At 40.2% G+C, this 22,552-nt stretch overlaps 1 protein-coding gene across 3 annotated transcripts in view; it reads right to left on the bottom strand.

The window, feature by feature from the left end:
- The window catches only part of RTKN2 (rhotekin 2), a 102,939-nt gene that overhangs the window by 13,274 nt on the left and 67,113 nt on the right, over nt 1-22,552 (bottom strand). For 2 of the 3 annotated variants that reach the window (XM_056529876.1, XM_056529875.1), the window contains exons 11-12: nt 13,119-13,226; nt 5,586-6,543 (exon numbers count right to left, since the gene is read on the bottom strand). In XM_056529876.1, the coding sequence (XP_056385851.1) occupies nt 6,029-6,543; nt 13,119-13,226 (623 nt within the window). In that variant the 3' untranslated portion in view covers nt 5,586-6,028. Of the gene's footprint in view, nt 1-5,585; nt 6,544-13,118; nt 13,227-22,552 lie in introns of those variants that run through there. The other variant, XM_056529877.1, reaches the window with a different exon arrangement.

Raw genomic sequence — 22,552 nt, 5'->3', positions numbered from 1 at the left:
AGACTTAAAGGGGTACTCCACTGGCCAGCGTTTCAGCTGCGTTCGGAACTAGTTGTTATGAATGCTGTGCCCATGCTGCAGGGGTCGGCCACGCCCCCTCAATGCAATTCTATGGAAGGGGGCGTGGCGGCCATTATGCCCCCTCCCATAGACTTATATTGGGGGGGGCATGGCTTGACATCACAAGGGGGCATGGCCGACCCCCGCAGTGCGCGCACAGCATTCGGAACTAAAGGTGGAGTACCCCTTTAACTTAGCTTTTTTTGGTGTGTGTAAAGTGAAATTTCAGAAAATGTGTACCTTCACAAAAATAAATAAATGCCCTGCGACCATTTAATAATTTTGGTGCACCTACACATTACCAGGACACAAAAAAAGTGTATAAAAATGCTTTACCTACAATGATAAATGCCCGTCCCCACGTATGCATGTTGTAGGATATAGTGCAAGTTATAATTTACTATTGCCGAGGTTAAAAGGAAGCTATGTCATGCTTAAAAGGTCAAGTGTCCAGGAGGAGGGTCTCTTTATTCCCCTGTATGATTGCAGTGCTGTGCATGGCTTTCAGCGGATTTTGTGCAGTGTGAAATATGCTACATGTGACCCTACCCTAAAACTGTTTTTAAATATTGCCATTTTTGTATTGTAAAGCCTGTACATAAGATCTTTAGAAGGGTAACCACCTTAAATCGGCTTATTTCTCCCGACCTCTGCATACACATGAATATCAAGAAGCGAAGAACAAAAGATGTCTGCAACTCACCGCTTCTTCTCAAACTTCTTTATTGTAGAAAAATACTCACAGTAACACAGATAGTGGAGAGGGACACATAACGGGGGGGGGGCTATGTAGAAGGCGACAGCAGCTGTTTCGCAGGGGTTACGTGCTTCGTCTGGCCTGGAGGACAGGCAAAACAACGGCTCCCCCCCCCCCTATTATGTGTCCCTCTCCACTATCTGTGTTACTGTGAGTATTTTTCTACAATAAAGATTGAGAAGAAGCGGTGAGTTGCCGACATCTTTTGTTCTTCGCTCCTTGCTATTGATTACTTTGTTGGGTCAGAGCACCTCCGCATCTCTAGTTGCTACTTCTATCCACCTATATGCACAGAGAGATCTTGCACTTACAGATTAATGCAGTGCTGGTCCTACTACTTCTTTTAGTTTTGAGATACACATGAATATGTTCTGCACGGCTAAATGTTCACATTCTCCTCTTCTGTGTGCAGTGTACATTATAGCTGCCTGTCTCCACTGACTCTGGATATTGGTAAATTACTTCTATTCAAAAATCTTAACCCTTCCATCTTATCAGCTGCTGCATACTACAGAGAAAGTTCTTTTCTTTTTTAATTTATTTTCTGTCTGACCACAGAGATCTCTGTCTGTCAGGCACTGTCCAGAGCAGCAGAGGTTTGCTATGGGGATTTGATCCTGCTCTGGACAGTTCCAGACATGAACACGGGTGTCAGACGACAGCACTGTGGTCAGATTGGAAAGAAAAATGTCAAAAAGAAAGGAACTTCCTCTGTAGCATACAGCAGCTGATAAGTACTGGAAGGATTAATATTTAATATAAGTAATTTACAAATATGTTTAACTTTCAGGCACCAGATGATTAAATAAATAATAATTGTTTTCCACCGGAGTACCCCTTTAACTTGGGGAAAACTGACAATTCAAGATGAAGGCTGCCGAGGAGAAAACTGCTGATAAATGCAGAACACAAGTCATAAAATGGCCAGAAAAACTACTATTTGTCACACATTGGCTTATTTTATTCTTCAGCCACAGCAGTTACACTTTAAGAGCTGTAAAAAAGATACAAAATGAAAATAACTACAAAAATACCGTAACTGAATAATTTTAAAATGTGGTGATTTTATAGCAATGTACTAATTTTCCCCAACATAAGACACAAACACAGACTCAATAGATCCCCTTCACTTCTCATTTTATGCTTCAGCTCAGTGTCCTCAGCTGCTCCAACACTAAGGACCTGTTAAGTTCTCATACTGTAAGACTGAGTACATAAATCATGTTGTCAGGTATATGACAATAAACAGATTTACAGTCAGTGGTGTAACAATTACTTTTACACACTAAATTTTTCTGCACAAAATAATCTAATACACATCACTATATCACATACATGAATCTACAACAGTATTGTATAATAAAAGAATAAAAAAAAAAAACTTTCAGGAAATTGCACAAAGGAAACTCACCACATTGCACAAGCGATAAGAACTGTATCTATTTTTCTATATCTTTATAGACCTATTCCCCTACATAGCTATAGAGGTAAATGATAAAGCTCTGGCTGTGGCCACCACTAGCAGTGGCTTACTACAAGCAGTAATAGGAAAGGACATGCAGAAAGCTACCCCTAGTGGTGGCTGTAGATATGCAGAGCTAGGTAAAAGATATAATTCTGGCTAACTTTTCCAGCTCTGCTGATGACATTTCGAAGCCAATGATTGGCTACAGTACATTCAGAACATCATCAGGTGAAGAGAACAGAGGCACTAGGGATGTATATAATTTTAGCAGGCAGCAATTTGTTTTACGTTAAAGAACAAAAAATCATTAAAAAATGTAGTTACTACATGTGTTTGATGGTGGTTTCACAATTCTTCTGTGATTTTTGCCCCAATGTTTATATTTAACAGCATACAAAATGAGTATCGTCTTAGGTTTTCCCAAGTGGCAGTGCTGCCTGAGAAATTACATCACTAGTCAGGCGTTCAGAGGGAGCCTGCCTTTGCTTCAATGGGTTGAGTGACCTTTAGGGTGGGAGGGAGATCATTCTGCAAGAATTGTAGTTATGCAACAGCTTGAGGCATGCTGTTTAGAAAACACTGGTCTATTGCATGGAAATCATGGGACTTCTAGTTTGAGGGAATGAACTCCAAAGAAAAATGGCACGTTCACAAAAAGATAGCCTCAGCATAACGGTGGACTCCCAACAGAATTTTGCATCTTAAAAGGGAAATTTCTACTAAAAGAATTTATCCCATATCTAGGTTCTTGCTGTTGCAAAATGACTTCTATTTGTATTAGAGATGAAAAATATTGATTATTTGTATTTATACGGCACTACAATAAGGCCCCAAGCGAAATTCAAGGACAGCAGCACTGTATGAAGGTGTGTATATAACTGTAAAGTATATTCACAGACAGTGCTCTATAAAACGTGTAAACAAACATCTATTTCCATGTTATTGGTCTCAAGATCTCTGCTCAGATAGTGTAGCAAAGGAAATTTAATTAGAACTTTCCAGATATGTAGACATTATAACAAAGTACAATGTGCAGAGCAAACTGAGAAATGAAACTTTTTTACATCCTTATGAGATATGAAAGAAAAACATTTCTTCACTAGAGTAGAACATAACAAAATAGAAAAGTAAAACAATAATTCTCCAACATTTTGAAGTTGTTCAATTAAGACTCATTGAAATATATGATCTGAAAATTACATTAAGCATCAAGTTTTTCTTATGTAAACCTTGAAAAATTCCAGTTTTCACAAAAGGGTTTCTGAAGCACACAAACCTTTAGCTTTGCTGCGTAGACTGGGACAGAGTCAGCAGAGTCATCTCCAGTACAGTACAGTAACGGATAACATTATGCCACTCTCTGGTTTGTGTTGAAAGGCTATGCACTAGGGATCGACCGATATTCATTTTTTCGGGCCGATAATCTGTGACCTTTCAGGAAGATAGGCGATAGGCTATTCCCCCCCCACCCCCCCGCAGAAGCCGTTGCAGATCAAGGATTTAAAGCGGGTGCTTTAAATCAATGAACTGCAGCGGCTTTTGCGGGGCCAGAGACCGCCGCCATCGCCCGCTTCTCTCCTCGCCTGTCCTGGGGTCCTCCTGAGTCCAAACACTGCCGATTCCCCATTGCCTCCCCCACCCCCGGTTTTATAATTACGGTCCGCGCTACCTCTGGCTCCGGCGGCGTCCTGCGCTGTTACTGTGCGCACTGACGGTGATGTCGCGTTGAGGACGTCACTCATCATTGCGCAGCGCACAGCAACAGCGCAGGAGGTTGCAGGAGCCAGAAGTAGCGCGGACCCCGGGAACAGGTAATTATAAAACCGGGGATGGGGGAGGCAATGGGGCAGCGGCGGTAGTCTCTGGCCAGGGGGTGGGGCATTATCAGCATGGTAATTGCCGATACCGATAATGTCCAAAATCGTGAATATCGGCCAAACCGATAATCGGTCGATCCCTATAGACATTTTACTAACTCCTTTTAATTGCGACTGCCTTAAAGTATATATTAGAAAATACAAAGTGAAAGTGTGTGTCTCCAATATAGCAGCACCCAGAAAACTTTTTTTTTTTTTAAATACCTACAACATAAAATAACACTTCTTCTATACATTCACAATTCTGAAACTAAAATTACATTGAGAAAACATTCCCTTTGAAAGGGGTTGTGATGGTATTTAAAAAAAAAAAAATTCTGCAAAATCAATGCCATGCCCATCCATTGGGTTTTTTCTGGTATTGGAATGCTGTCCCTTTAAAAGGGTATCCAGTGGCTGGCAGGTGAGGGACATTGCTGTGGCCACAGATCTGCTGAGCAGCAGTGTGACACACTGGGCTCTGGTGCTTCCTGGGCCTGACAGTCACTCTGCAGCTAAGAAAGAGGATTGATGTGGGGGACCGTGTGAGCGCTTGTTTATTTTGTTGTACCCCACACAATGGATCCCCCCAGCTGCTGGATAACCCCTTTAAAGTGAATTGGGCTTAACTGCAAAACCAGCCATAGTCCATGGACAAATTTGGCAGTTTTTCCCTCCTTTGAACAACATATAGTCTCAGTTATCAGACAACATTTAAAAAAAAAATAAAAAAAATTATTTCCATTTTTCAACATAAAAAAATAAATATTGTGCAGGTAGATAGATTAGAGTTAGCAAACTCAACTTGGGAAAATAGATTATAAAAACATAATGGTCAGGTTCTTGCATAAAAAAATATTTTACAGTTATAATATTAAAAAATAAAATAAAATAAAAAAAAAAACTATATCAGCACTGCTAATATTATTATAGGACTTGCATTCAGCATTTGTATATTATAACCTTATACTTAAAAGGGTACTCCGGTGGGAAACTTTTTTTCTTTTTTTATCAAGTGGTGCCAGAAAGTTAAAACAGATTTGTAAATTACTTCTATTAAAAAATCTTAATCCTTCCAGTACTTCTTAGCTGCTGAATACTACAGAGGAAATGGTTTTCTTTTTGGAACACAGTGCTCTCTGCTGACATCATGACCACAGTGCTCTCTGCTGGCATCTCTGTCCATTTTAGGAACTGTCTAGAGCAGCATATGTTTGCTATGGGGATTTTCTCCTACTCTGGACAGTTCTTAAAATGTACAGAGGTGTCAGCAGAGAGCACTGTGGTCATGATGTCAGCAGAGTGCTCTGTGTTCCAAACAAATAATAATTTCCTCTGTAGTATTCAGCAGCTAATAAGTACTGGAAGGATTAAGATTTTTTTTAATAGGTAATTACAAATCTGTTTAACTTCAACACCAGTTGATAAAAAACAAACAAACAAAAAAAAATGGTTGACATCGGAGTACCCCTTTAATGTTTATGACCAGTAATAGAACCGATTACCAAGAATAACCATATAAAAGAAAATAAAAAAAATAGTGTACAATTCTACTTAAACTGACATTTTACTTTTGTGTCCTGTGTGTAATTACGAGGCTGAACAGTCTGCGAGTCAGCGGATAATGATAAAAAAGAAAACTTTCTTTGAAGATTAAATGCTGCATTTCTTTCAGGGTATTCGAAATTTCACATACATAATCTGAGCACATAACAAATAACACATGGATAGGAATGTGATTAAAATAATAAGCCAATTATGCTGTTCAACAAATCGCTTAGAGGAAGGAAAAAAAAAACTTGTTTCTTTCCATTTTCTCAGTAGCAAATTAGTAAATTTGTATGTGAACTACGGTATTTACACATACAGACAAGTGTGTCAGAAATCAAGTCATTCTTGTGACGGTAACCATGACCTAGGGACCAGTCTATCTTTAATGGACTTCTGTCTTGGAGCTGGAATTGGTTTTGATGAAACCTCCTCAATCTGGTCATTTCCCTCAGAGGATATTGGCTTTCTGGGAGGGACAATTGGCCTCTGGAACTGTTGCATTATAGAAGACAGTTTGGCATCAAGAGACTTGCGAGAAAAGCTTGACCGCGGCCATATATTTTCCTTTTCTGTTGGGTCGGAGACCTTATGATCCGCACTATATGGAGTTTTGTCGGGAGGTGGAGGAGGGGCTCTTCTTTTCTTTCCTTTGCCGTCCAGAAGGTTTGGGTCATTATTTTTTGAAGGAGAGAGAGTGTTCTTCTCAACATGTAACTGATGATTACCATCAAATAAGGCGGACCATGGAGCTGGAACAGAGTCTTCGTGACCAATGAGAAACTGCCCATCTGTCTCTTCAATTTTTCTGTGTAGAATATCTGTTAGACTTTCGAATTGCACAGGGGAGCCAATACCTACGTGTAATGAATTTGTAAATTGTTTAATGAAATCATAGAAAAAAAAAACATTTAATTTAAAAGGGTTAGACCTCTTATCCCCTATTCTTTGGATAAGATGTCTGATTGCGGGGGTCCCCCGCTGGGACCACCCAAAATCTCTGTGCAGCACCCAGCATTCTGTCTATGGTAGGGGGTGTGACTGAGCGGTGGGATATGATGACTAAGGGCGGAATACCCCTTTAATATAAACACGTTTAATACCCCTTTAATATAAATACATAAACATATATTATATAATATATATATATAATATATATTATATAATATATATATTAATTACAGATGACAAAAGTCAAATTCGTTCCGAATTTTATTAAAAATTTGATTCGGACCGAATCCAAACTTTGACTCGATTCGAAATAACAAATTTCTTCATTAGCGACACCCGTTGCGATCGTACTGTATAATGTATAGATGCGAGCGGCTTTCTCCTGCGCTCGCATATCTTCAATAGATAGTACAATCTCAGCGGATGTCAGGAGTGACACCCGCTGTGATCTGTCCTTAACTGTAGGTACTATTGCTCTATCTCGGGAGCTGTAGCTCTTTCATTAATAGACAGATCGCAGTGGGTGTCACTTCTGTCACCTGTTGCAAATTGCCTATTAATGCAGGTACTACAGCTCCCAGAATGGAGCAGAGTGTTCTCCATGTTGGAAGCAGTAGTACCTGCAGGTAAGGAAAGATCAAAGCGGGTGTCACTCCTGACACCCGCTGCGATCGTCCTGTATAATGTATAAATGCGGGCGGCCGTCGGCTCTTCTCTGGTCCCACTGTAGTATGAGTATACGCCGTATATATAACTATTATTCATATTTACCGCAGAGAGCTGTGATTGGCTGGAACCATCTGGCCAATCACAGCTCTCTGCGGGAAATATGAATTAGTGATGTGAATTCTATTCACATAACTGGCCAGACGGAGTATAGTGCAGAGATGCGAGTGCAGGAGAAAGCCACTCCATCTCTGCAATAGATAGGATAATCGCATCGGGTGTCAGGAGTGACACCTGGGGAGATCTGTCTATTAGTACAGGTACTACAGCTCCAATCATGGAACAGTCTGTGAAACACACAATTTATTAAACACAATATTAAATTACCCTATTTATCAGCGTATAACACGCACCCCCATTTTAACAGGGAAGTTTAAGTAAAAAAAACTAAATGTAAAATTAATTATTGGACTAAATGCCACATCATCCCCCCCCCCCCCCCCCAAGTTTAATTTCTTCTGCACCTCATTTTTTTTTTTTCCCCTTACCTGGCTGCGCTTCGGCAGGCCAGGTCAGGCAGCGGTCAGTGAGGCATCAGGGACGTCACTTTTCATTTCCTGCAGCCGTTGCTAGTCAGAGTTCGGCGACTGCAGGAAATGAAAAGTGACGTCTCTTATGCCGCGCAGAGAAGCCGGCAGAGGACATCACTCATCTGCTTCACTGACCGCAGCCCACAAGACCTGCTGCCTGACCTGGCCTGTCGAAGTGCAGCCAGGTAAGGAAAATTAAAAAAAAACTACGAAAAGCAGGGAAAAGGGGGAATGATGAGGGAGGGGGGAGGTAAGAAAAATTAAAAGCAGAACAGGGAGGAGACGCCGCTGGTCACTGATTTAAAGTGGCCGCGGCTGTGCTGCTAATACTTAACAAGCAGCCGCAGCTGCGGCCTCTTTAAATCAGTGACCAGAAGATTTATCGGTGTATAACACACAGGCAGGCTTTTTGCCTTAAATTTTAGTTTTAAAAGTGCGTGTTACACGCTGATAAATACGGTACATAACTAATATAAATTTTTTTTTTAATTTTATAATAAAAAAATATATATTTTTACATTTAAATAGCCCCTTTCTACATTTTTATTATTGTCGGCTACATTTTTAGGTCCCTGCCCGCCCACATAAATTGATCTCTGTTTAAAAATAAAAAATTTTTTTTTTGTCTATCAATTTTCAGGAGCTGTCAGGGACCAGAGAATTCAGCGCTCAATATTAAATATGAATGAGGAGTGCATTACATAATTTTTTTTCTAGTTTTTGTTCTGAATCATTATTATTTTTTTTTTTCACTTTACTTTTTTAGCCCCATTTTAATTTTTTCGGGCATTTTAATGTGCTGCCATGCATAATTGCAGGGGTCAGAGACACAAGCCGAGGACAGGGACATCAGCAATATGTATAAAACAGTAGGAAAAAAAAAAAGGCTGAGTTTCCCTAATTTACCAAAAATCCATAAATTTACAGAGGTCTTCTATCAGAAATCAAAGATACTTCAAATTGTAATTTGCCGAGGCAGATGGCTGGGACAATAATGTATGTATGTATTTAATGTAATTGTGAAGGATGATGTCATTGTAATTATACAGTATTAGCTGGTTTTAAATGACAAATTACTGCAAAACTCTTCTTGTAATTCCAATGTCTCTGCATATGCAGGAAGACATGGATGGGAGCTTTAATTTCAGTAGGATGGAAAGGACTTTTTCATTGCTGTAAGCTGTAGAAGGGAATATGTAACCATGGATGTGGGATTACCTTTTCATATATGTGAAAAACCTTTTATTTTTTTATGTAGGGGATGATGGGATTTGTAATTCTTGAATTCCAGTTGTCCCCGCTTGCAATCACAGTGGTTGCAGCTGGGTCCGGCAGGGAGTCACTGGGACCGTATGAATGGAAGAAAGTTTTGAAATAAACAGTAGCTGCTCTAATTGGCGCAAATTAAGGTTAATTGAATAATGAGACTACAGCCAATTAAGGTCAAATAGGTAGTAGAACATCAAAGGAATTTAGGTCAAGTGGTATGACATTAATTGGCTGTCGTTTCTTTATTTAATTAAGGTCTTTCCCTCCTATTTCCTGCTCTTCATTCATCTGTCTGCTGTGTGAGCGGAAAAAAACCCATAATATATATATATATATATATATATATATATATATATATATATATATATATATGTGTGTGTATGTATATATATGTATGTGTGAGAGAGAGATCATATAACTGTATATATTATTTATTTCACTCATGTAAATGTAGATGTAAACTTTCACATTAGATCAATATATAATGATCTAATGTGAAAGTTTACATCTACATTTACATGAGCGAAACAAAATAATATATACAGATACATGATATATCTCTCTCTCTCACACATATATATATATATATATATATATATATATATATATATGTATTCTATAAAATCCAGCGATAATGCAGCACTCAAAAAGGTAGTGAAAAAACTGTGAATTTATTTCTGTCACATCAGTACAAGCAACGTTTCTGCTCCTACGGAGCCATTTTCACAGTTTGAAAACGGCTCCATAGGAGCAGAAACGTTGCTTGTACTCATGTGACAGAAATAAATTCACTGTTTTTTCAATACCTTTTTTTCAAGTGCTGCATTATCGCTGGATTTTATCTAAGAAGGGGACTTTTATCAAGAGGCTCTTGGCACCAACACACTGAAGCTGAGTAGTGCTGCAATATTCTTTGAGGAAGCAAACATATAGCGAAACAGTCGTTGGGGTGATATAGGTATGGTTTGGCACTCTCCTATTATGTAAAGCCCTGCTTCTGTGTCTCCAGGTCTACCATTATTTTGCATTCTTGTGATACTTCAGTATACTCTACATTCTAGCCTTTTGTGTTTTATACACATTGATCTGTAATATAGCTCTTGCCCTTATATTGTAGCTTTTGCCTTCCTACCTATATGTGTATGTATCTGGTGCTATTTCCTTTTTGTCCTTTTCTTGTGTAAATGTAATTTTATTGTCTTTTTAACCTTTGTGATCATAATAAAGATATATATTTTTTTATTTTTGCAAATCTCTTGTTTTGTGGTGCATCTTTCTTGTTTGGTGTTTAACTATCTAGTTGCACCACTTACCTGCATCGATTTGCAGGGTTCTCTATATCGGTGTGTAATGGTACTACTGCTCCCAACATGGAGCACACTCTGCTCCATGCTGGGAGCTGTAGTACCTGCATTAATAGACAGATCGCAATAGGTTTCAGAAGTGACACCTGCTGCGATCTGTCTATTAATGCAGGTACTACAGCTTCCAGCATGGAGCAGAGTGTGCTTCATGTTGGGAGCAGTAGTACCTGCAGTTGAGGACAGATCACAGGGAGTGATCACCCGATGCAATTGTCCTACTATTGCAGAGATGAGAGATAGCCGCCTGCATCTATACATTATACAGGACGATCGCAGCGGGTGTCAGAAGTGACATCCGGGGCGATCTGTCCATTAGCAGGTACTACTACTACTACCATCATGCTGCCAGTAGTAGTACTTCCTAAAAAATAAAAATAGAGGAAAAAAAAGTGAAACACACACTTTATTGAACACATTATTAAAATACATTACTAATAAAAATTTGTCGCAAATTTATTCGGATCGAATTGAATTATTTTCAAAAATTCACTCATCCCTAATATTATATATCTCATATATATATATATATATATATATATATATATATATATATATATATAAAATTCATTTTTTTATTATATTTAATTTATATATATTTAAAATAAGGGGAGACTTATTTAAGAGTACCTGTCATTAAACAACTTTTTTTTAGCCTCCTTAATGATTCCTCCCCTATTGAATCCCCCCAATTGTTTTTATATAAAATTTTTTCTCCTTTATTTCAACCTTCGTCTTCAGCTCCCTATGTGTGAGCTCCGGAGTGCTGATAAGGGTGTTCCCCGGCAGGTGCAAAGTCATCTGAAGCCCTGCCGGGAAAACTTCTGCCCTATGTATGCTGCGCTTGCACTCAGGAGAGCAGCATAGAAGAGGCAGCTGATTGCGGCAGGCTGCTCCTCAATCTCCTCCTCTCTGCATGTGTATTGCAGAGAGGGGGAGATCAGAGCAGACCTATCGTACTGCTGCACACAGCTCTCGCCTGCGTGATTGACAGGGCAAAGTGTGAGTGCTGTGCAGAGCCAATGTCCTGCCCGCATTCTCTGACTTTGGTCTCCTGCCAGGCCGGCAATAGACCAAACCCTGTGTGTCTGAAGAGATGGAATGTGGCCAGGACAGATAGGGAGATGCCTAGTGGCTGAAACTTCAAGGCCAAAAGATATGATATAATTATAAATTTTTAACACAGAGGACAAATTGCTGTTTATTAAAATGAAAAGAGGTAAAACATATTTAAGATATATTTTTTATGACCGTGCCCATTTAATGGGGTTATCCAGGAAAAAATTTTTTTTAATATATCAACTGGCTCCAGAAAGTTAAACAGATTTGTAAATGACTTCTATTAAAAAATCATAATCCTTTCAGTACTTAAGAGCTGCTGAAGTTGAGTTGTTCTTTTCTGTCTAAGTGCTCTCTGATGACACCTCTCTTGGGAACTGTCCAGAGTAGAAGCAATCCCCATAGCAAACCTCTTCTACTCACTTAAACTTCAGCAGCTGATAATTATTGAAAGGATTAAGATTTTTTTATAGAAGTAATTAACAAATCTGTTTAACTATCTGGAGCCAATTGATATAAAAAAAAGTTTTTTTTTCCTGGAATACCCCTTTAAGTAATTATAATAAGACTGTCTTTGTTACCCTAGCAATCACAGCTCAGCTTTCATATCAACAAGCTCTAGTAAAATAAATGCTGAGCTTTGACTGGATGCTCTGGGCAAACAAAGACTATCTTACTATAAGACCTGATTAGTTAATAATTAAAAAGATGTTGTCTGGGATTCTTTGATTGTTGGTCTATCCTTAGTATAGAGGCCCTTTTCCACGGGCCTGCTATTGGCCAGAATGTGGGTGTGGACTTGCCTGGTTTTGTAGCCTACCCCATTCAAACAAACAGGTCTGACCTGCAGTGTCAGGCACAGCCACATGTGTGTGTTTATGTAGCTGTGTGTAAATAACATTGTTTTGATAATACGGGGGGGGGGGGGGGTTTAGCTCTCTCTCTGATATTAAATGTATGGTCTATTGTAGGCATGCATTTTAAGCTGAAGATACCAGATAACCATTTAATAGGCCGCCCCGCCGGCCCTGATTGGTTATAGGCAGAGGATCGAACAAACAGGCCAATCAAGGAACAGAGGATACCTCTCAGTGTTTCATGCTGCCTATGGTTTAGGCAGCAAAAATCTGATGACAGGTGTACTTTCATGTAAAATCTACTTGCACTTGTAAAGTATTACTGGTGAACTGAAGTGGATTATTGCACTTAAATAGTACACATATGAGAAAACAACTAAAAATGGCCTATTCATGGAGAGGATAGGAGTGGTAATCTGCATCCATAGAAAAAACAACTAATAAAGTATAGTGATATAACAACACAGCATGCCAACTCACAAACACCTCTGCTACATTGACAGATTCAACACCACCACATAGTAATATAAAAGGTAAAAATACAACTGTAACTGTTATAACAGTTAACAAACAAAAAAAACACCACCAAAGAAAAAAGAAGCGCATATTTTCATTATCGTTTCTAGTTTCTCACTCAAACACCTTTTTTTTACCTTACAGATTTACAACTAGCACTTACTCATATCATGGTACACGGACGTTGCCTCTTTTGTTAGAAACAATGGTGGTTTCCGTGGTGACATAATCTCTATTTTCATGAGTTCTTCTGCACAATGCTTCCATTGACCTGAGAGGGGAACAACGCTGTTAGCAGGGCAGCACAGAGCAATTTTCATTTACACATGAAATACATTTTTTCTTCAATGGAGTTTTTTTTATTTTCTTAATTAAACTGATCAGAAAAAGAAACTTTCTTTAACATAATAATGTGAGTTAACAGGAGGTTGGCAAAATGTAAGAATGGGGATTAGATATTTCAATACCTTTATGGAAAGGTAAAAAGGCTAAAATGAGATAAACCAGAAGTATGATTATCACCCAGTAAAATAAAGGAGATCTATTACTTAAAGGGTAGCACCCACCATCCTATTTTTTTTTCTGTCCCTGCCTATTGCCAATCTATCCCTAACCCCCTCCCTGCTTTTAATTTTTACTATATTAAAAATAACTTTATGTCTGCCTGGTAGTGTGCTCACTACCAGGCAGACTTCCCCAGCAGGCACCATGTCACTGATGCCTGCTGGGGCCGACACTTCCGCCCTTAGTTCATCTACACAGGGTGCCTCCAGCTGTTTCACCACTACAACTCCCAGCTGGCCCTGACATCTACTGGCTGTCAGGGCATGCTGGGAGTTGTAGTATTGAAACAGCTGGAGGCACCCTGTGTAGATAAACTATTAGTTAGTTACATGCGGCGCTAGCCCGTTCCCTCCGTCCGTCCCCCCACGCCATACCCCGTTCCCTCCATCACAAACCCCCCCCCCCCCCCACATACCCCGTTCCCTCCATCACAAACCCCCCTCCCGCATACCCCGTTCCCTCATTACAGTTACTGCAGAGTCCGGCAGCGGGCGTGCAGGGACAGCGACGAGGCGACGGCAGCGATGTGCGGGAGGAGTGGCCTCCCAGCCAGTGGCCGGGGAGCCAATGCGCTCGCTCCCTGCCCGTCTGATTGACAGGCAGGGAGCGAGTGCAGCCTAACTGAAAAAGGACTGATTGCCAGGCCAAAATCAATCCTTTTTCAGGCGTGACGTCACGCCAGGCTGCAGCCGGCCACAAGGAGGTTTTCAAATGTAAATTAAACCATTTTAATAAAAAAAATAAAAATAAAAGTATATTAGAGATATGTTGTAGTACATAAGTACTACAACATATCAAAAAATTAAGTTGGTGACAGTGCCCATTTAAAGAAGCACTCCTGGTTTATTTGTTGTTTTTCTGCCATTTTAATGTAAATTCAAAGTATACAAAAAGAGGGTTGCAGCAGCATTCTTGGGCAAAAATACATTTAGGATCCACTACCAATTTAAAAAAAAACTTCTGTGAACAGAATGTTTAAAGGGGTACTCCACCCATAGACACCTTATCTGCTATCCAAAAGGATAGAAGATAAGATGTCTGATCGTGGGGGTTCTGCCACTGGGGACCCCCGCGATCTCCCTGATGCACCTGGCATTCATTTAGAGCGTCCGGTGCAGCACCGGAGGCTCGGGACATCAGTGTCATGGCTGCTCACGAGCGAGGCATGACCATGAAGTCACGAGCCTCCGCCCCGCATCGCCAGTCATCTGGCACGGAGCGAAGATCGCTCTGTGCACTGGATGTCTGGGGTGCGGCAGCAGAGATTGCGGGACCCCCGCTATCAGACATCTTATCCCCTATCCTTTGGATAGGGGATAAGATGTCTAGGGGCGGAGTACCCCTTTAATCTTTGTGTTCTATCCGATGTAACATTCAGAACCTTCGAGAGCAGTTGGAGATACAGATGACCTTGGAACTGGGACACGATCGCCTTTGTTTCTACCATGCACAGCCCTGTTAATAGTGACATTCCATTATCTCAGTACACAGCATCACCAGACCCAAAGTGTTAAACCATTATAGGATTCTAGATAAATATTTGTTTGGTGAATGATCCGATCTGCGAGCAGCTGTCATGGAGTGTCAAGAACTTGTTTAACAGCTGTTCCAACCCGGTTTATACAGAGCTGTCAGCTGCTGATAACAGGGCAACAACTCGGCTCATTAACACCGCACCATTATTTTCCTAAGCTGAACTTTTGTTAGACTACACCACTAGAACATACACAATGAATCAATAGATGCTTTCTTTTAAATAATTCAGTGTTCCAATCTCTCCGGTTTTACATTTGGATGGGAAGCTTGCAGAAAAAAAATATATACAAAACGTTATTAAAGGGTACAATTAACCTTGGATATAGCCGCACGGCTGGACAGGGCTTCATACAATATAAATCCCCTGCATTACAGCGTATGGCTAATTATGATTATGGAGCAGACACATGACCAGAATGCTAAGCACATGAACAAGATACAGAACTTCTCACTGACCTTGAAGGTAATTTAGTGCTGACAAATAGGACCTGAATACATTTAATATACCAATCTACTCCATTTAAAAAAAAAAAAAATAAATCACTAGATACATGAGAGGCACAGAAGTTTTCAGAGGCTCATGTCTCAAAGACAGCATTTAAAGGGGTACTCCGGTGGAAATTTTTTTTTTTAAATCAACTGGTGCCAAAAAGTTACACAGATTTGTAAATTAATTCTATTTAGAAATCTTAATCCTTCCAGTACTTATCAGCTGCTGTATGCTCCAGAGGAAGTTTTATTTTTGATTTTTTTTTCTGTCTGACCACAGTGCTCTCTGCTGACACCTCTGTCCATGTCAGGAACTGTCCGGAACAGAAACAAATCCCCATAGCAAACCTCTCCTGCTCTGGACAGTTCCTGTCAGTAGAGAGCACTGTGTTCACACAATAACTAAACTACTTCCTCTGTAGCATAACGAAGCTGAGAAGTACTGAAAGGATTAAAATTTTTATAGAAGTAATTCACAAAAATGTTTAACTTTCTGGCATCAGTTGATTAGAATTTTTTTTTCCTTCCAGTAGAATATAAGGTCAACAGCTCAAGATCCTCCCTCTCCATAGACATATATGGGCAGGTTGCATGTGTTTTTTTTATGTGGCCTGGGTAGCACTGAATATAACAAAACAGTATACTTACCCAGCCTGCTCCCCCCAATGGTTCCACCATGCTTCTTTTCTAGTTCAGTTGATGTTTAGTTCATAAAAGGAAATGCCTGGTCAGAGGCTGATCTATATGCTTTTAACTCTTATTAGCCGCTGAACGGGCATTTCCTGTCAGCACAGTAACCAAATTAGTTAAAGCGTACCCCTGAGATCCAACAAAAAATTTTTTTTTAAATATATATATCACTCAGTACCTAATTCTGACCATGTACATCTAATTTTTATGTGTCTAGCACCTTTATTTATTTTTTATTACACTTTTAATTAAGCTCACTAGACTGAATTCCTCTCAAAGGGAGGGGGTGTGGCCTCACTGTGCAGGTCTCCGCCCCCTCCCTCAGTATGCCGTCTGCTCACATCTCCTCTAGCATTAGCAAAACTACAACTCCCAGCTTGTCCTCACCGACAGTAGCGGGACACAAGGAATGTATGTGTCCAAGCAGGCGGGGGGGGGGGGGGGGGGGGGGGTGATGGGGGCAGTTGACTGGCTTTTTCAGTATGAAATATTGAATATTTTCTAATGAAAGCATTTGCAAAACCTATTGGTTTTGCATGCTTTACAACATATAAAGTATCTGACAGTGCCTATTTAAGGAGAGGGCTACAGCAGGCACTCGGAAAACCAGCAGCAGCAGCAGGAGAGAGAACCAGGCAAGTATACAAATTTCTCATATTCAATGTAGCCGGGGCCACACAGACCCGCGGGCCCAAGTCATGTCCCCTCACCTGACCCATAACGTACATGTAGGTCATGGATTTAGAAGGGGTTAAGGTCACAAATAGCAGACAACCACATGGGGCCAAAACCAAGCCTTCTAGAAAGACTTCTTGCCTGCAAAATTGTGCCACTTAAGCTGAAAGCTTTGTCCCACTTCATGAGGCCATGGGTTCAGCAACATGTAATTTGTGCTCCATGTGGCGTCGCTCTAAGGCCTGGGTTCTCAACCCGGGGTACGCCACGGGTTGTTTGGGAGTAGGTGAAAGCGCTGACAAATACCGGCCATGCACTGTAAGTGAACTGCGTGGTTGCCGGTAAGATGTGTGACCTCCCCTGACGTTGCGCGGAGTTGCCGCACAGCGCAGGAGGACGTCACACCTCAGTGCGGCCTGCTGAACGGGACGCGCTGCGTGAAGGAACACCTAACAAGGGACCGAAGGACCCCAGGTAAAAAAAAATTAAAAGTTAACTGTATGGAGACTGTATGGATGGGATGTAAAAACTGAAAAAAGGTGCTAATCTTTCCATTATAATTTTTCCTTGTGCCTGTTTCGTTCCTGCTTTTGACTAAAAATACTGCTCAAAACCTTGAACAAAACATTGTTTGAACCCAGCCTAATAGTGAAGGTAAACTAAATATGATATCAAAAACTATGGGGGGTCATTTACTAAAGTGATCCTAACAGTTTTTCTCTGGTTTTGCCGCCAAATTGTGACGCATGCTTCGTGCACCAGAATTTGCGACCAAAATATCCAGCCAACCAGAACAACTCTCCATTTTACTCACATGACCACTGAGAAAGGGCGTAGCTACTGGGATAGGGGCGTGGCCCCCATATATAAAAAAAAAAACACATTTACAAATGTTCTCACATAAAATATGGTGGATTTGAGTGGAGGAAAACCCGACAGCTCAGAAGTTGTAAAAAAAAGCAAAAAGTAGAGAAAAGTGCAAAACGTAGGAAAATTTGGTAAATACCATGCAAAAATAGCCATGGCCACCCTAAATTTCCGATTTTCAAGTAATGCGTGATGCGCTGTCTGATTGACAGGCAGGGAGCGAGCGCAGCCTGACTGAATTCGGACCAATGCCCGGCCGGGATTGGTCTGAATTAATCTGTGACGTCACAGCAGGCTGCAGCCGGCCACTAGGAGGGAGACCCCTAGTGGCCGGATTTCAAAATTAAAATAAAGTGTTTTAACTTACAAAAAAAAAAATAAAGTATATTATATAACATATACAACATATCAGTACTACAACATATTAAAAAAAAAAAGTTCATGACAGTGCCCATTTAAAGAAAACAAACATGAGTGGTCTTTGCTGTGTTTTTTTTTCTTCTGTACCTTTGTAAAAACTTAATGTTGCAGGAAAATGTCAACTGCAGAAACATTAATTAAATAGAAGAGAAAACAGACAATAATTCATTGTCCTCTACTGTAGAAATTGTTTAAAGGGGTACTCTGGCCCTAATACATCTTATCCCCTATCCAAAGGATAGGGGATAAGATGTCTGATCGCTGGGGGTCCTGATGCTGGGGACCCCCGCAATCTGTCATTCAGCACCCACCTTTGCGAGCTCTCCGCAGCGCTGGAGGCTTCGAGTGTGCAGTGTGACGACCACAGGGCCAGAGTATCGTGATGTCACGACTCCGCCCCCGTGTGACGTCATGCCCCACCCCCTCAATGCAAGTCTATGGGAGGGGGCGTGATGTCACACGGGGGCGGAGTCGTGGCGTTACTATACTCTAGCCCCGTGGTCGTCACACTGCACACTTGGCCTCTCCAGCACTGTGGAGAGCTCGCAAAGGTGGGTGCTGAATGACAGATTGCAGAGGGACCCCTTCGATCAGACATCTTATCCCCGATCCTTTGGATAGGGGATAAGATGTATTAGGGCCGGAGTACCCCTTTAATTAGACAGAAGCTTTAGGGAGCAGGAATGTGAATGTGGCGGCTGCTAATTAATTGTACTCACAGGAGACAGCAGTCAGAACTGACAGGAGGAGAAGAATTCCTAAAGTTAGATGCACTAAAATATGACCATGTCTATATCTGGAAACAGTCCATACAAACAAGACACAATATCCAGCTAAATGTGAAATGGTCTACTAGCCCACTACAAGAACTCTTTGAGCCACAGACAACAGATCTCCTGACTTATTTTATTAAATAACTACAGAACATTTTTTTTTTTTAGAACACCGTTATGCTGTTCCTCTGTTACATCTACTGGAAAGGTGTAAACAAATGAACAATTAGTCAATACAATTCCCCTCGTCAAGGAGGTGTGGCTTTACACCGTCAGCAGTTATTGGATAGGGACTAATTCATAGTGACACTCAGTTGTCTATTTGTTCAAATGTCACGGAGGAATAACAAAGGAACGACACGGTTAGAAAAGGTGCCCCAGAATTATTATTTTATAATAATAATAATACAAGTTTGGTATCTCATCTGTGTTCTAATGAATGGGGTTGACCTGCAATAGACAGTCCTTCCACAAAAGTGGTTCTCTGTGAAAAATAAAATAAAAATAATCCTGGACAACGCCCTTAACCCCTTAAGGACTCAGGGTTTTTCAGTTTTTGTACTTTCATTTTTTCCTCCTCACCTTTTAAAAATCATAACCCTTTCAATTTTGCACCTAAAATTCCATATTATGGCTTGTTTTGTGCCACCAATTCTACTTTGCAGTGACAGTCCGTTTGCCAAAAAATCCACGACGAAACGGCAAAATAAATTAATTTTGCGAAAAAATTGAACAAAAAATGCCATTTTGTAACTTTTGGGGGCTTCCGTTTCTACGCAGTGCATATTTCGGTACAAATGACACCTTTTCTTTATTCTGTAGGTCCATACCATTAAAATGATATCCTACTTATATAGGTTTGATTTTGTCGTATTTCCGGAAAAATCATAACTACATGCACGAAAATGAATACGTTTAAAATAGTTATCTTTTGACCCCTATAACTTTATTTTTCAGCTTTTTACCTCATTTTATGCGCCATGATCTGAAGTTTTTAGCAGTACTATTTTTGTATTGATCGAACTTTTTGATCGCTTTTTATTCATTTTTTAATGATATAAAAAGTGACCAAAAATACACTATTTTGGAGTTTGGAATTTTTTTGCACATAGGCCATTGACCATGCGGTTTAATTAACAATATATTTTTATAGTTCGGACATTTCCGCATGCAGCGATACCACATATGTTTATTTCTATTTACACAGTTTTTGTTTGGTTTTCATTAAATGGGAAAAGGAGGGGGGGGCAATTTTTACTTTTATTAGGGAAGGGGTTAAATGATCTAGAAACCTTTTTTTTCACATCTAGTGGCTATAACACTGCACACACTGATCTTCCACACAGATCACTGCCATGCATTAACACGGCAATGATCAGTGTTATCGGCGGTCAATTGCTCAAGCTTGGATTTCAGGCTTGGAGCAATCAATCGCCGATTGGATGCGCCGGAGGCAGGTAACGGACCCTCGCGTTCTAGCTGATCAGGACATCGAGATTTTACCGCGATGGTCCCAATCAGCCCGACTGAGCTGCCGTGTATTTTTGTTACTTTAGACAGGGCGATCAACTTTGAACGCTGCATCTAAAGGGTTAATAGCGCACGATACAACGATCAGTGCCGCACGCTATTAGCCCAGGTTCTGGCTTTCATTAGCCGCTGGGACCATAGACCGGGCGTACAGGTACGCCCTGCGTCCTTAAGAGGTTAAAAGGGGTACTCCGGTGGAAAGCTTTTTTTATTTTTAAATCAACTGATGCCAGAAAGTTAAACATATTTGTAAATTACATCTATTAAAAATTCTAAATCCTTCCAATACTTATTAGCGGCTGTATACTACAGAGGAAATTATTTTGTCACGACCACAGTGCTCTCTGCTGACACCTTTGTCCATTTTAGGAACTGCCCAGAGCAGCATACGTTTGCTATGGGCACTTTATCCTGTTCTGGACAGTTCCTGACGACATGGACAGAGGGGTCAGCAGAGAGCACTCTGGTCGTGACAGAAAAGAAATCTAAAAAGAAAAGAATTTCCTCTGTAGTATACAGCCGCTTATAAGTACTGGAAGGATTAAGATTTTTTAATAGTACTAATTTACAAATCTGTTTAACTTTCTGGCATCAGTTGGTTTAATAATAAAAAATAAAATGTTTTCCACCGGAGTACCCCTTTAAATATTAATTGGGAAAAATAAAAAGCAGTCAGTCTGTTAACCTACTCTTTTCGGCAAATACTATAACTGCAAACACCTTGTAGGTGGCTCATATGAATAAATATACAGAATTACATTTTGAACTGCATTGAAAGACTTTCTTATTTCCCACATTGGCAAGGAACCACTAAATGTTTCCTTCTGTAACCAATGCCTCCCGAGCCCTGAGATGTAGTTATGGCACCGCTGTAACAGGATTAATGGGATCTCATTTTACCTTGGCTGAGGTGCTGTACACAGTGTACACTAGCACTGAAGCTTCCACTCATGTCTATCAATTAAAGAGAATGTTTTTAGGGGAGACTGTGATGGAAAATGAAATAATAACAAACGTGTTACACAGAGTATATAATCCTATTGATATTACACTTCATACTAGAATAAATAACAGGTAATAAGTACTAGAAGTAAAGTGTGTACAGTGCTATTTATTCAGGCCTACAACAAACCAATGTTTTTGGAATTACTTTAAGGTAGACAAATCTTAGCGTCAACAACCACCCAAATCTGTAAATATGGCAAGATGCCCTTTTATGCGGTACAAAAAAAAAAATTGTTTTTACACATAGCGCAGGGCAAGACCACACAGAAAATGCATCAACAAGTGTCTTGCATTCTGGGAACATTTGCTGGGATGTGATTCAGAAACAAGCCAAGTTAGTTTGTATTTTTAAGAGAACCTGGCGATATTCAATTGCTCTTAAAGGGGTTGTCTGGTGGAAGTTAATATTTTTATATTGTCCCCGGCCTGCCTAATGGGAGGTAATGTGTTTACTTCACCTCCCCTTCCTCCGCTGTGACACCACGTCTACAGCTCTGGCTGGCTTCATGAAGCAGACTGTAAGTAGAGACAGACAGATACCGGAGGCTATGAGGGATCAGGAAGGAGTGTTAAAGGGATTATTATTAGCAAAACAGAGCTGATTTCTTTAAAGGGGTACTCCGCTGCTCAGCGTTTGGAACAAACTGTTCACACAGATACGGACACTATAATTATGAACTACACTAACTTTACAGCCCATGTATCATAGTCAAATAAAAAAAAATAAAAAATTTAAGTGTGATATTGCAATTCAGTTCCATTAAAGTGAATGGCGCCAAGTTGTAATACCCCAGACAACCCGCAGACAGGTGTGGTGCTGTTTTTGGAAGAAATTAGCCATGTTTTTCTATTTTTGGATAACCCCTTTTAAAGCTTCTATTGTTTTTTTTAGGCTGTGTGGCCTGAATAGTAAATATTTTTTTTTTTTTACGGGCAACCCCTTTAAAGGTGAACTCTAGCCAAATGAAATTACCTTTATATAGCTGCACATGCTAACATTATATAACTTTGTAATGAACAGTTGTAATCTTTACTGAGCACATACCCA

This window comes from Hyla sarda, chromosome 7, assembly GCF_029499605.1.
Source record: "Hyla sarda isolate aHylSar1 chromosome 7, aHylSar1.hap1, whole genome shotgun sequence".
Taxonomy (NCBI): domain Eukaryota; kingdom Metazoa; phylum Chordata; class Amphibia; order Anura; family Hylidae; genus Hyla; species Hyla sarda.
This window is presented reverse-complemented; position numbering and strand designations above follow the sequence as displayed.